The sequence below is a fragment of the Xiphias gladius genome, chromosome 3 (assembly GCF_016859285.1).
Source record: "Xiphias gladius isolate SHS-SW01 ecotype Sanya breed wild chromosome 3, ASM1685928v1, whole genome shotgun sequence".
NCBI lineage: Eukaryota > Metazoa > Chordata > Actinopteri > Istiophoriformes > Xiphiidae > Xiphias > Xiphias gladius.
This window is the reverse complement of record NC_053402.1, coordinates 13826884-13840865: the sequence shown is the minus strand read 5'-3', so window position 1 is coordinate 13840865 and position 13982 is coordinate 13826884. Positions and strand designations below refer to the sequence as shown.

The 13982-nt window shown below is 39.3% G+C and overlaps 2 protein-coding genes and 1 long non-coding RNA gene across 3 annotated transcripts; 1 reads left to right on the top strand and 2 right to left on the bottom strand.

Annotated features, from left to right (window-relative positions):
• Positions 1-645: 645 nt before the first annotated feature.
• rac1b (Rac family small GTPase 1b) lies at positions 646-8515 on the bottom strand. Its single transcript, XM_040159107.1, has 6 exons — positions 7954-8515; positions 6469-6540; positions 5780-5897; positions 5472-5534; positions 3020-3179; positions 646-2875 (listed from the first exon to the last, which is right to left on the bottom strand). The coding sequence occupies exons 1-6, from the start codon at positions 7986-7988 to the stop codon at positions 2745-2747; spliced, it is 579 nt and encodes a 192-aa protein (XP_040015041.1). The 5' UTR covers positions 7989-8515; the 3' UTR covers positions 646-2744.
• Positions 8516-10497: 1982 nt separating this feature from the next.
• Positions 10498-10991, bottom strand: LOC120805856. The gene is made up of 2 exons (XR_005709608.1): positions 10875-10991; positions 10498-10773 (listed from the first exon to the last, which is right to left on the bottom strand). It is a non-coding gene; the product is annotated as an uncharacterized LOC120805856 (long non-coding RNA).
• On the top strand, positions 10922-13417 carry LOC120805847 (small integral membrane protein 10-like protein 2A). The gene is made up of 2 exons (XM_040156474.1): positions 10922-11124; positions 12381-13417. The coding sequence occupies exons 1-2, from the start codon at positions 10945-10947 to the stop codon at positions 12399-12401; spliced, it is 201 nt and encodes a 66-aa protein (XP_040012408.1). The 5' UTR covers positions 10922-10944; the 3' UTR covers positions 12402-13417.
• The last annotated feature ends 565 nt before the right edge of the window (positions 13418-13982 follow it).

Genomic DNA, 13982 nt, shown 5'->3' with positions numbered 1-13982 from the left:
GCTACGTGTTTGTTACTGAAGTCATAGCGGTAGCGTTGTGCTGCATTATATGAAGGTGGACAAACATTGCAAAAACCTCTGAATATAATGTAGTTCCAACACCACAGGGAACTACAGGATCAATAATAAACATAGTTAAATGGATACTTCTCCGACAGTGTAGATCAAAACTGAACATTATAAACTTTGTAAAGTTTGAATGTATAGCTGAGCTGTGTGCCTAACAATGAAGTGGCATGAAATATAATGAAGTATATTCCCCATAAGGTTCTTTGGCTTAACGTGCGTCTTAAGATGCGCCTCTGGTCTTGTTTTACTAGTGGAACTCAAATCAGTGGTTACAATCATAAATGATCACTAAGTCTTTAAGAGAAGGTTCCATTCAATGTAGAAACAAAACAAAAAAATTATATATATGAACAAAGGCAAGCTTTTAATCACACAGCCTGACCAAATTTATACAATAAGGGGGAAAAGTTCCAACCTAAATGTCGTTTAGTTTTGTGTGAAAATTCCCTCACTGGATGTCGAGTCTACTTCAGTCTGACGGAGAAAGGGGGCTGTTTCATTGGGTTTTTTCTTTTTTCTTTTTTTATTTCCCCCCTTTCACCTGCAGGATTGAATAAAAAGGCAGGAAACCACCCAAACAGTTTCTGGAACCGAATTTTAATCTGAAACCTCCACATTCACTCTTTTCATCTACATTTTCCAGTAAGGTCAGTGTGAAGCATTAGCAGTTTTTCAGGCTTCAACAAAATGTACGTCCATCAACAGTACTCTCTGATTGTTTTGTGTATGGCTGCAACTAATGATTATTTCCACTATGAACTAATTGCTGATTATTTTCTCAATTGTTTTCTCTTTAAAATGTCAGAAAATAATGAAAAATGCCCATTATAACTTCTTTAAGCCCAAGGTGATGTCTTCAAATGTCTTGTTTTGTCCAATCAACAGTCCAAAATCCAAATATATTCCTTTTATTATCATGTTTGACACAAAAAAGACTAAAACAATTATTTGATTAACAAAATGGGTGTTGATTAATTTTATGTCGACCAATTAATTGACAGATTGTTGCAGCTCTAGTTTTGTGTTGGTGATTTCAATGTTGCACCAAGGGAAAACTGAGGTTGCATTGCCCAACAAAGAGGCAGAATAGAGTGTTTTCCTGGAATTTATTGGCTTTTTCAAAAAGTGACAATAGCTTTCATCCATAAAACTAAAGAGTCACAACATTGGCTTGAATTAAAGCACAGCTTGATGTCTGAATACAATACAGATGAGCAACATGTACTTAACCCCTGATCTAGTAGTTCAAATACATTTTGTAAATAGGCAAAAAATATAACTGTAGCAATTCTAATCTTAGTTTTCAGTATATGTTGCACATACATGCTATCAGCATTAATTACAAAAAGCTAGGCTTGTAGGGAGATTAAGGTAGCGTTAACTGTAGAGGTAATAAACAAAGGATATTCATAGTGTTAGTTTAACAATACAGTGAGTGAAGTGTAACTTCTGTGAAGAAAGATACAAAATAGTCAATCACATGATTATAACAAAAATGAGTACACGGTATACTACACCATAACCGACAGTAGCTTTGTTACTGTTATTAGCAGGCATAAATGCTCTTCTTAGTGACATTGCTTAGCCAGTAGTGATGCTATTAAAAATCAAATGTGCTGCACAAAAGGTTTCTGATAAATGCCCACAGAGCATTAAAGGTGCTCTTGATCCCCGCCACCAAAACACCTAAACGGTTCTAATCCAATATCTAGTAAAGTTTTCAGCTTTGCACTCAAGGGCAGCTATACAGTTCAGACATTTCTAGGGAAATATTGCAAAGAGGAAAGAAAAATACCATAAACTTAACAGGTCCGATTGGAGCCAAACACATAAAATACTGGATCATTTTTGATTTTTCAGGGATTAATAGCACTGTTGGTGTCAGCAGACCTTTCCCCAGTCTGAATTTTCAGTATGTCTCAGGCGTCATTCGATCCATGAGAATGAACCAACATGAATCATGTGCTAGGACTGAAAACTAACTCCTTTTTTGAGAGATTATGGTACAGGAACAGTAATTTTGAGGCAAAAAGAACTTCACAGATGGTTACTCCAAGTTCCTTGATGACAGTGCGATGACACATGACTGCCCTCGTAAAGTGAAACTGAAATTAATATTATGCCATTGGTCATGGAGCTGAACAAACAGCAGCACACAACAGCAAATAATTGTCAGCTGTATTTTGAAGGTTTAAAGGTTTGAGACAATAGAACATAGGTTGTTTTTTTTTTTCCGGCTAAAATACAGTATGTGTGCAGAATGTATTTGGCAATATTTCTTCCACTCAAAACAAACAACCAAGACTGTAAACAAAAAAAGGTGGACAACCAGTGGAAGAACAAATTGAAAACATTCCACGGTCCTTTTTTTACAAAACATCCAATCCATTTCTGAAGGCCTCAAGAATTTCATAATTTCATAGTCTCGTCTATACAGTATACGTTGTTAGGTAAGAACTAGGGTCTATAATCATCGAACCCCTCCTCCTTAATCTGACCCTATGTCAAAATTTTCATGGAAACGGTTGGTATAACTGCTGTAGCTACACTTATGGAAGGAAAGAAACTGAAGTACATTGTTTTTGTGTGTATACTGGTGTGTTTCTCCTGTGTCTTTAGCCACCCTCACCACTAGCGGTCATGTTCCCGTGTAACCGGTTCAAGTGGAGGAAGTCTTAGAGGAGAGTGCACTTCTTCCCCTTCTTCTTGACAGGTGGAGGGCAGAGGACGGCCCGGATGGCCTCATCAAACACAGTTTTAAGGCCACGCTGAGTCAGAGCTGAGCACTCCAGGTACTTGACGGAACCTGAGGGAAAAGTATAGAAAAAGCCACTGGCTTAATAATAGTTTTTAAATATTTGTTTTCCTTAAATATTTCAGAAAAAAACACAACAAACAACAACAAAAAAAAAACCCAGAGAAACTCAGTTAAGTTGACAAGTGCTGTTACCAATCTCTTTGGCCATTGCCAGTCCTTGGGGATAGGTAATCGGAGAGAGTTTCTTCTCCTTCAGCTTCTCCATGGTGTCCTTGTCATCTCTCAGATCCAGCTTGGTGCCCACCAAGATGATGGGAGTGTTGGGACAATGGTGTCTCACCTCAGGGTACCACTGTGCAGAGACCACAACATTGATGAGGTTAGGAGGTATAACTTTTCATACCATATTGTTGTCTTGAACACATAAGCACAGCCCGTTGTCTTTAATTTAAAGCACTAGCGGGGTTTTTTGGCCACTTAGGGGCAGTGCAACAAGCTGTAAACAAAACACTGACACCACGACATTACCACTTTTTTCAGATAATGTTACACTTGTTAACAAACATTAGCCTATTCACAATTCCAGCAGATATAAAGCAACATCATCCTCATTCATTGGGAGTCATTTTTCTGGCTAGCTGGCAAATCTAAGTCCAATATTCGCTCTCTTTTAGCCTAGTTTTTGGTCTCTACTAACTCCCGAGGGAAATATCTGGCTCTTTAGCAGCTAAATGCTCCACTATGTTCACCAGCTAGTTGTTTACTGTGTCTGTCTGCTGTTTGTTGCTGAGCAGGTAGTGTACGGTGGGCTTATCAGAGCTACCTGCTGCAGCCAAGGACAACGCTATGAGAGTGACAAGTGAACCAAAACAGTAACGCTGTGGGCCAGAAAACCAAAACCTGCTGAGTCGGATTTTAATTTCCAGTGGGTACTCATGTGATTAAAATTGTGATTAGAGTGGCTTTAAAGCTGCAATATATGCAATACACTTCAAAACAGTTAAGAGGGCAGCTCTTTCTGCTGCCATAGCTAGAGAAAGTCTCACCAGGAACTGAAACTAGTCAGCTGAATCTGACCGAAATGTTTATTTATAATTTATTGGGAGCTTATGGGCAGTGTACATATACTGCTCAGCTGGCATTCTCTTCATTTGCACTCATCGTCTCATTGGCTCTATAAAGCCTTCATATACACATAAGTTGTCTCATGTCACCCCGAGCTGCAGTGATGGATAACTGGGGATTCAGACTGAAAACATCCCTGCATTACAACAGCACAGAGGGCTGCTTTAGCCAGGACGCGTTGTTTAAGGTATTGGTGAGACAATGAAATACAATCTGGGAGGTCCAGTTACAGATTAATGTATTTAAAGGCTTATCAGATGCCAAAACACTGCACAATGGTTTGCAATACTCATACAGGATTTTACAATTCTAAAAATTATTCACTGCGGAAACTATTTTATCTTTCGTCACAGCGATCACATGGTAAACAGGAATAATACAGTGTTTCCGTAACAAAGTAATCCACCAGGAATGTGCATTTGTATGTATTTGATTGGCCAACACAGGGCCTTGCTGGATGACGTCGTGTTACGTTGCAGCAAAAATTGCGCCTTTTCAACGACCCTCAGTTGTTCTGTCAGTGCCCCCTGTGTGGGCAACCATGCTGTGTTAAAAGGACTGGGTCCACTCAAATGAATAAGAGGGCCATGTTTTGTCATGCAGGCCTCAAGTCGGTCTGAACGTGGCCTAAGAGGGTATATGCTGGCTATTCTGAACCAGTCCCTGTCAGGAATGAAAACACGACAGTGCAACTAATGTGTGGCTGGGAATGTCGTCTGTTGAAAATGTGGTCAACTTTCTTCCTTAAGTTAAAAGCCCCGTTTTAAACATAGTGTTGACAAATGGGTCACGACGGTTCTTAGGTAGTAATTTTAATGAAGAGCAAAGTGATTAAACAGATTAGTAAACATGTCACTCTGCGCTCATTGTCTGTCACTTTGTCAGCGCAGTGCTTTTGCTCATCATGTTAGGATTCTGTAGAAATGCTGACTGCCTTATTTCATTTCAATCCCTCAAGCTAAAAAACAGTCGCCTTTCTGGTACCAAATACCCTCACTTACAGCCAAAGATGGCTGGCTGACCCACTACCCTCGCTATATCTCCAGCTACAGTGATGTTTTCAACTGTAATGATTTTGTTAGCTAGCATTGGCATCAACCAACCAGACCAGTGTCACCCACAACATCTGATTAATATGTCTAAACAGCAGACAAGCATTAAATGTCTGTTTTTCTGTGTTACGTCACTCTCCAGCAGTCAGATAAATGCAGTAAAAATATGCTAATTAAAGAATATCAGCGATTTCTGCTTAGACGTGGACAAAAACAGTCTCTCAATTTTTAATAATGAAACTGTAAAGAATTAGCTAAATGATTACTGAGCAAATAAATTGATTTGGGTTTTCAGCGGAAACCAGGGTAAAAATAAATCTTTACAAATCTGAGTCATCCCGTGAGAAAAACTATAGGCTAATCAAAATCACCCCTGATCCCTCTCATCATGCCATGTACTAAAACAAATCCATGTAGACGCCTTTACAGCCTCCATGCTATTCCACACAGGCACTGCATCAACTCACCTTGGCACGGACGTTTTCAAACGAGGCAGGACTCACAAGCGAAAAGCAGATGAGAAACACATCCTGGTGAGAAAGAGAAAACAATGCAGTCAGAGTCCATAACAATCACTTCCTTTTGAGAACAGCAGGGAAAAAAAAAAAAAAAAAAAAAAATCCCTTATTCATTCTAAGCACCCAAATCTTCCAGAAAGATTATGTAAGGGCACCACCAGCATCAAAATACACTTCAAGGCAAATATCACATATGAAAGAGAATAATAGTAAGTGAAATATAACACAGCATTGTCAAACTGGTTTTTTTATTGTACCGTCTGTGGGTAGGAAAGTGGGCGGAGTCTGTCATAATCTTCCTGTCCTGCTGTATCCCAAAGGCCCAGGTTCACCGGCTTCCCGTCCACCATAACATTGGCAGAGTAGTTGTCAAACCTGATGATGAAGTGGTGATGTGAGAATAAACACATCATGCTTAATATAAACTTGTAAAAATAAATAATATAGACATAAAATGTGACAGGAAATAAACACTGAAGTGTTATAGTGGATAACGAGTTCTTGATTGATCTGCTGTGCCTCTTTGGCTCTCCCTTAAAAATGAATCATCATCTATTAAATCTGGCTCTGCTAAACCCAAAATGTTGTTTAGTAACTGCCTGCTGAGCCAGCCCATGCAGACTGATCAGACAGACACAGATGGACATTGTTTCCACAGCTGGTCTAGAATCAGATAGGGTGCAGGTTTTCCTCGTAACTTCCCGCAACATCCATTTCCCTGAATCGCAGCAGTGATTATAACCTCTTCTGCAGTCAACCAAATATTAATTTAAATTTAAAAAATTAAAACAAAAAAAAGAAACTGAAAAGTAAGATGCCACGTTAATTATGCAGTAACTGTACAGAAAAACGAGGATAGAGAAAAACGATGGGGTGCTAGTGTTGATCGACTCCTAGTCAGACATAAATAAATCATTCACACTGGGCTGCAGTCTCGGATACTCACACTGTGGGGATGTACTCTCCAGGAAAGGCATTGGTGGTGTAGCTGATGAGCAGGCAGGTCTTACCCACAGCTCTGGAGGGGAGAAGGAGAGGGAAAACGACTTGTTTAGTGTTTTATGATTTCACCCCAACAAGACTGTTATCGATGCAAAAAGCCATTCTGGATATGTATTGTTTCCCCTTTTGTAGGACTAGGCTTTGATCTTATGTAGCACCTCATGAGCGGGTCAATATCTGATCAACAAAATGCCCATAAATGGACTGCACTTATATAGCGCTTTTCTAGTCAAACCACTAAGTTTCCCAAGCCCAAGTTGACTCACTCAGATTCCTTGTTTTGTCCAACCTATGATTCCAAACCCAAAGATCCAAGTCCAGAACACTAAGAAACCAGCAAATATTCACACTTGAGAAGCTGTAACCAGTGAACCCTTGGCAGTTGTGCTTGTAAAATGAATTTTACTATTAATAAATTCTCAGAATTTCCATAACTTTCTATCAATCTGCTAATTGCTTAATCAACCAATTGATTCAGCTCTAATCAAGCTTCCAGGTCAAAAACCAGACACTGTTAAATGAACCCTGTTCCCCTCTTACTGTGGGAAAAACAGACCTACATGGTGAAAACAGGACTTGGTTTTTGCAAGATATGCATACAAGATCACTAGAGGAAGTGTATTTGCCAAATATGAAACTTAACGGTTGTACCATTTAGTATGAATCATATCTACTGAAAAGTTCCCCTTAGTCAAAAAAAGAAAATATACTAACTAAACACAGCCATAGGCCCATCAATGACTCTGCTGCTGTGGTATCCACCACACCCTGGCCCATAAGTTATGTGTGTTTACCTCCCACATATTGTCACATATCAAAAAAAACAGTCTTGGCTCATTTTTTAAATCCTTAACCAATCTTCAGCCATTGCAGATAAAGCCTTCATGATTTCCTTAAAACTCCTAAGAGGCTGAAAACAAGAAATGTGTGCAAGATAACAGTGCAATTACATGGCAGCTCACACCAGTGAAATGACAGACATAAACCAGGAGCTCAACCCTTCCTGTTTCTCAATGGATAAGTAACTATTGCCAAATTTAAACCCTGGTTTAGAGGAATAGGTGAACTGCCCGGCGATGTCTGACTCACCCAAATATGAGGAAAACAATGTAACCGGGTTAACTTCAGTGAAAGATTAGCCAAACACCTGCGTACAAGCTATTTTTAAATAGAATGGTTAGCTATATCAGATACACTGTATATGATTGATGGTGATTTACGGGTAAATGATCATTTCCACGTAACATAAACAGGTAAAGTTAAAGCTTGGTAGCTAACTTTAACCGTCTGGAAAAAAAAATCTGGTGTAAAAGCCTTTAACGTTAGCTAGTCTGACGAATGGTTTCAGCTAATGTTACGATTCGTCATTTGAGTTAAAACACTAGGTGGGAGGCCCGAACTAATAGTCAACTCGATCCAGTTAACTTACCCGTCTCCGACAACGACACACTTTATGGCCTGCATTGCGCCGCAGCTAGAGGAATGCTAAGTTAGCCCGGGGAGCCAGCTAACGTTAGCTCGCACGTCTCGTTTCCTTTGTCCGGGATTGCTCGCTGGTGAAACGTCCCAACAACGTCTCCTTAACGGCCTTTGGTTTCACGGCGGAGGTCCTGGGATGTAGAAGGGCTCGTGGGAAACTTACAGTAACTTATCGAGCACTTTAAGACAAGTTTAGTCAGAAATTCCCTCTCGACATTCCCATGCTTTCGTAGGCTGATCGGGAAGCTGTGAAGCAAAACAGCGGCCACCACCCCTGAGGAAAAAAAAAATGAAGCTAGACACCGCCACCACCACCAGATGCTGCATCCGGTGCACTGGGGTTGATACGCCCACTGAAACGTCCTCAAAACAAGCAGCTGGCAATCCGCCGGTTTCTCTAAATTCAGAGAATGTAATCAGAGAAAACGTATCGACGGTTTAGTCGTTTAAACGGAGAATTTTAACTCCGCTGGTCAAAATAAATAATAGAAAGTAAAGAACAAGACGGACTAGTTAGGGTGTAACACGGAGTGAGGAACTGACGTCAGCTCCACAAGCCTTCTTGATTACTATGGCCTCCGAGTTGGGAGATGCTGTCCCTGAACTCTGCCTTCCAGGCCATGCACCCGTCCTGGTGATACACCATATTTTTCCTTACTGTCAACAAATCTCGTGAAAAAACTAAAGCCAACACTTAATTGTTCCTCCAAACAAGTATTCTCTATGTAGCTGAAACCTAAAGCAGCTTATTCCTCTGTGCCATTGATTTCAATTGTTGTTCAAAAACAATTATAAACACACCAGTGAGCCACACTGTTGCACTGGTTCCTTCATTACGATGAATTTGAGCCCGGTTTTTTCATTTTATTTTTTAATTTAAATTTATTTTTTTAGTTCCACGTGCTCCAACCTGCTGCCATCAATACTCACAAGAACACTGAATGTGTATTAATCCTCATCTGAAAATAGTCCCCCATTGCAATTTATACACCTGTGTGAGTCAGTATTAACTACTGCGCTCAGCTGTTTTAGGATATTACTGAGCCTTTTTTTTCCTTAAAAAGAAAGAATCAATGTATTCATGTTCCATATTTAAATATTAATGTCTTCAGTAGGAACAAATGGGCTTAGGGTTGAGTGCCATGGACGGGCGGAGGACTCGTAAAGTATTGAAAGATGGACTAATTTATAGCTTGTGTTGATATTTTTATTTGATTTGTTGACAGTAACAAAAATATAGCATTACACCAGTCTTATGTTTTAAGAAAGGAGATGGAGGGCCTGCCTCGTCGGGGTAAAACCATCTCAGCTACGTTTCACTGCACTTCCCATGCATCATCGCTCTCAAGTTAAATCAATGACCCTGTCACTCGAAAAAAAAAAAAAATCCACTGTACCTACAAATTATATTAAATCTAAAACGGCTGTATGCACATAGACGTATATCAATCAATGTACTACATATACCGCCTCTGGTATGTATATAAAGTAACTGATTATATTACAATATTTATTCCAGCACCTCTGCACTTCCACAGACCCTTGCACTATTTGTATCCCTGTTTACAGTTTAAGTTTGATCTCTATATAGAAATTTATGTTGTTGTCCATTGTATATACGGTATATATGGAACCGTATGTAAGTACATTGAGAGCCACCAGAAACCGGGTTATGGTTTGGTCTGCCAAATGGTGACTCAGCTTCAGATGCATTCAACAATGGTGTATTCTTAGGAGAAATTGGTATCATTAGGGGAAAATGCCCTAAATAAATATATCAGAAAGAGCATCAAGATATAATGTCGATGATGATGTGTTTGGGCATCTGTGTATGGCAAATTAGACTGACACAAGATATGGCTGATTGGTGATAAAATATTGTATGAGTAATGAAAGAGGAATTTCCTCTCCGGAACTTTGTGCTGGATAAAAACATGTATAATGCGTTTTTGAGGTTACGACAGGTTAATGATTATTCTTTTGTTTTGGTGGATTCAGAAATTTCAGTCATTTTGTACAGCAAATGATCCAAAAACAGTACAAAGATATAATGTGCTGAAAGAGTTCTGTTGGATGGTTGAGAGGAAATTAATCTACAACAATTTTGATAGTCATTATCAAGCATAATGCCAAATATTCACTGGTTCCAGCTTTTCAAATGTAAAGATTTGCTACTTTTCTATGTACTGTATCATTGTAAATCAAATATCTTTGAGTTTTGGACTGACACATTGAACACGTTGCTTTGGACTATGGGAAGCTTTCAAATCAGTTACTGTAAAATGAATTGACAGATTGTCAGATAATTAAAGGCAACGAGATAAAGAGAAAAGTTTGGATTTCATCTGTTGAGTTTGTGGTTGTATTGAACACTATTGGCAAGAAGTATTTGAATGTGGTACCATAATTCAGAAAAAAAACAAAAACAAGAAGGCTGTTAGAACTAAAAAGAAAGAAAGAAGGAAAGAAAAAAGTTGAATACAGTATACGCACATGATGTATTATTTAGTTTATTTTGACTTAACTAATTTTTATTGATCTTTTACCGGTAGGTCTTGTTTGATTTATTATATCAGATGTATAAACTGTATGTACCTGTATATTCTGCTAGTCAGTCTGCCTGAGAGTCTGAACTCGGGGAAACCAGCGCCCTGGGTCTATTCTTTCAACATCCGTGTGTCACACCGTCATCAGTCCTCCCGGTGACCATAACAGGGATCGGTGGAGGAGCTGTCGGGGTGGAGCAGCTCTGCCAACACAACCAGTCAGTCTTAAAAAAAAATAATGAATTAATTTAAAAAAAAAAAAAAAAAAAAAAAAAAAAATGGAGCTCGGAGTCAGACAGCGATAAAAATATGACCTGTCACTCACCAGTCACCACTTTCCTCGCCTGCTCGCCTCACTAGTTGACACAGAAACCGCCGGGGCAGCCTTCGCCTTTATGGCGGGTCTGACTCATTTAGTGCTCCGGTTTTCGGGCTCCGCGGGTCGGTCCTACGGAGCGTTTTCCAAAGGCTTGACGAGGACTTTGTTGATATTTTTCGATCTCGCATGGCGACTGCGAATCAGGTTCCCCTATATCTACCTCGTCGCCTCGATGATGTTTAATGTCAGATTACAGGTAATCGATCGAGCACCTCACCCTCGTTTAAGTAGCAAGGCACAAGCTGTAGTTTACCAGTCAAGTTTCCAGTTTACCAGCTTCTTAATGACAACGAGCCAACAGCTGATGGGGAAAGGCCCTGCAGTGTTGAATTAGTTATAAACACACTGCGCTGTCTGAAGTCATGCTAAATGCAAACATTTGTTGCGTGGAGGTTGATTGAACGACAGATGTTTTTGTTTTGTTTTTTGTTTTTTTAAATATATGTCCTCTGCAGAAAGATAGTGGATGATTTTAACTCCATTTAAAATCAGCTGCTAGTGTATTAGGTGCACCTGGCTGAAACTAATGCAGTCTAATACAACAGTCCTGCAGTAAATCCCGCCTGTTATAACGTTCAGTCTTAATTTGTATCAGAGAGGTGTCGATCCCACTCTCAGTGGACAGTTTTAAATGAACTTAAACCTAATCTGGCATTTCTGATTTCTTGTTACCTATCGGCCAACACAGGTACTGATACATACACATCTGCAACAAGCTAATGTCAGCTGATATACTGGCCTGGCTCTAATTTCAATCACCGGTCTGAATTTATTATCATATAAACAGACTAAAGTAGAAAAACGCAACAGCAATGTTGTTTTTTTGTTTTTGTTTTTTTTGCATTTTTGCTTAAAAAAGAAGTTAAATTGATTATCAAATACTAGATTGACACCTGAATAGATATTTATGACTAAATGACACTTAAAGAATTGAGGGCAGTTAAACAACAGCTACACCTCTTTCAGCAATTGACACTTCGACACATTTATTACTTCTCAATTTAATTACTGTCACTACTTCCATGCCAGCCGACTCTACTGCTATTTACAGTGCTCCAGCTTCAACTGAAATTTCGCTTGCTTTTATTGTTTACAACTGAACTGACGCTTCAACTGCTTTCGGTATTTATATCCAGTAAAAAAAAAACCTCATTGATCATCAGAATTGTGGGCCATTGAATTTTCTGTCGATCATCTAATTGAGTAAGTGATTGATTGTTTCAGCTCTAAATGCATTTACCATCGAAAACAGCATCACACACTACAGCCTGAAAAATGAACTTATGACCTAATAAATTGGCAACTGTGCCGTGTATGCTGCTGATTTAAAGTTTTAGATCAGTTAACGTTTTCATTCACGTCTTCATTTGTGATTTGCCAAGAGAGATAACTGTCTTATCCATTCATTTTGTATGCAGTGTGTTGCCTGACAGCCTCCTCATCTCTTCACAGGTACACATTGAAATCCACTGATCAATTTTCAGTGCCGGCATTTGGACTCAGAGCAATACGTTGTGAGCCCTGCCATGTTTCAGTCCTGTAAGAAGAAGAAGAAGAAGAAAAAAAACAAAAACTGGCTGGTGCTGCGCAGCGAAGTGTGGAGGGGGAAATCTAATTCTGCAAACTGGTGTGACAATGCAAAATGTGACTCAGCCGGTTGTTTCGGTCTGTCCTGGTCACACAAGCCCAGTGTCCTTTGCAGGGGAAGGACAGCAGTGACTTCTGCAAAAATTAGCCGAGGTGAGCGCTGAAGAGATGCTTCACAATCACCTTTTCTGACTTGCCGCCTGAGATTCGGGAGCCGCTTGCCCTGTCTGTGAGGACTGTGTCGGATGAAGGGTGGATTTTAACCCTGCCTTCTCTCTGGATGTCGAGGATTGAGGCATGGATTTGAACACGACAAGGGATGATTGTTGCCGTGGAACTTTGTAGCTTCTGATATGTATGTTTATTAGGCACTCAGTGTAAACATCTCACAGAAAAAACTGGAACCATTTCACTTTAATTTATAAAGTAAATATCTACACCGCATGATGCAAAAAAGCATGTTTTTTGCCCTCTGTGGCTTGGACACTTTATTGGGGTTGAGGTTGGGGTTGGGGTTGGGGTTAGCTGTATAAACGGTACATGGTCTTTCAGCAGAGGTTTGCTGTGGGATAACACCACAGCTACCGCAACTGTTCTACTGGGAATTCACAGTCTTACAGTAAGTGCAGTCTCAAAGGGAATCACTGCATGTCTTCTTTGTGTTCGTACACACAGGTTGTCATATTCATTGTTGTGTTTCTGCCAGAGGCACTGGCAAGGTGACAGTTGTGAGGAATGTTACCTTCAAAACTATTTTTGTAGCTGCATTTGTCCCGAGTGTTTATCTCTGTGATAAATGTGTATGTGGGGTTTTGAAGTCAAAGAATTGAGGATGAGGATGATTAAGTTTGAAAAGTAATAAATTAATGAAATCACTATTCTCAGCCCTTTTTGTAATTCTTCATTAAATTGGCGAAGTGTCTCTTTGTTTCAACTATCTTCTTCATCAACTTTCCCATGACACATCTATGCAATTTTCCATCCCGTACTGTATCTTCAATTAACATATAAACAACAAAATGTGGACCCCCCCCTCATACTTACCTATTTTTTTCTCTTAGATTCATCTCTGGTTACATGTCCAGTATAGAAATTACATTTGAAAAGAGTGGAAAAAACACAAAAATCTATAGAAACACAGAAACGTACCATATACATCTAATTTAAAATAAGTATTTTTTTATGACCGGAGTCAAATTTTGTCGAGTTGTTAACAATAACAACAAACGTAGAGTTTACAAAGACCAGGAGTAAACATAAAAACAGATGATGCTAGAAGTGCTACTGAGAGTAACGATAACAACATTCAAACAAATATTCAGAATCAGATAAACTTCATCGATCCCAGTAGGGAAATTGCTTTGTTACAACTGCTCAACATGCAGTTGGGAAAGAGGAAGTAAGTAAGTAATAGAAAAATATACAAATGCAATGTGCAAAAAGTAAAAAGCAATATGTGAGGTTGAA

Coding starts and splice junctions, on each gene's coding strand:
- LOC120805847 (XM_040156474.1), top strand. CDS start 10,945: ATGGCGGGTCTGACTCATTTAGTGCTCCGGTTTTCGGGCTCCGCGGGT. Junction 11,125..12,380: donor TGTTTAATGTCAGATTACAG/GTAATCGATCGA, acceptor ATCTCTTCACAG/GTACACATTGAAATCCACTG.
- rac1b (XM_040159107.1), bottom strand. CDS start 7,988: ATGCAGGCCATAAAGTGTGTCGTTGTCGGAGACGG. Junction 6,541..7,953: donor TGTGTCGTTGTCGGAGACGG/GTAAGTTAACTG, acceptor TCTCCCCTCCAG/AGCTGTGGGTAAGACCTGCC. Junction 3,180..5,471: donor TTGAAAACGTCCGTGCCAAG/GTGAGTTGATGC, acceptor GTCTCTGCACAG/TGGTACCCTGAGGTGAGACA.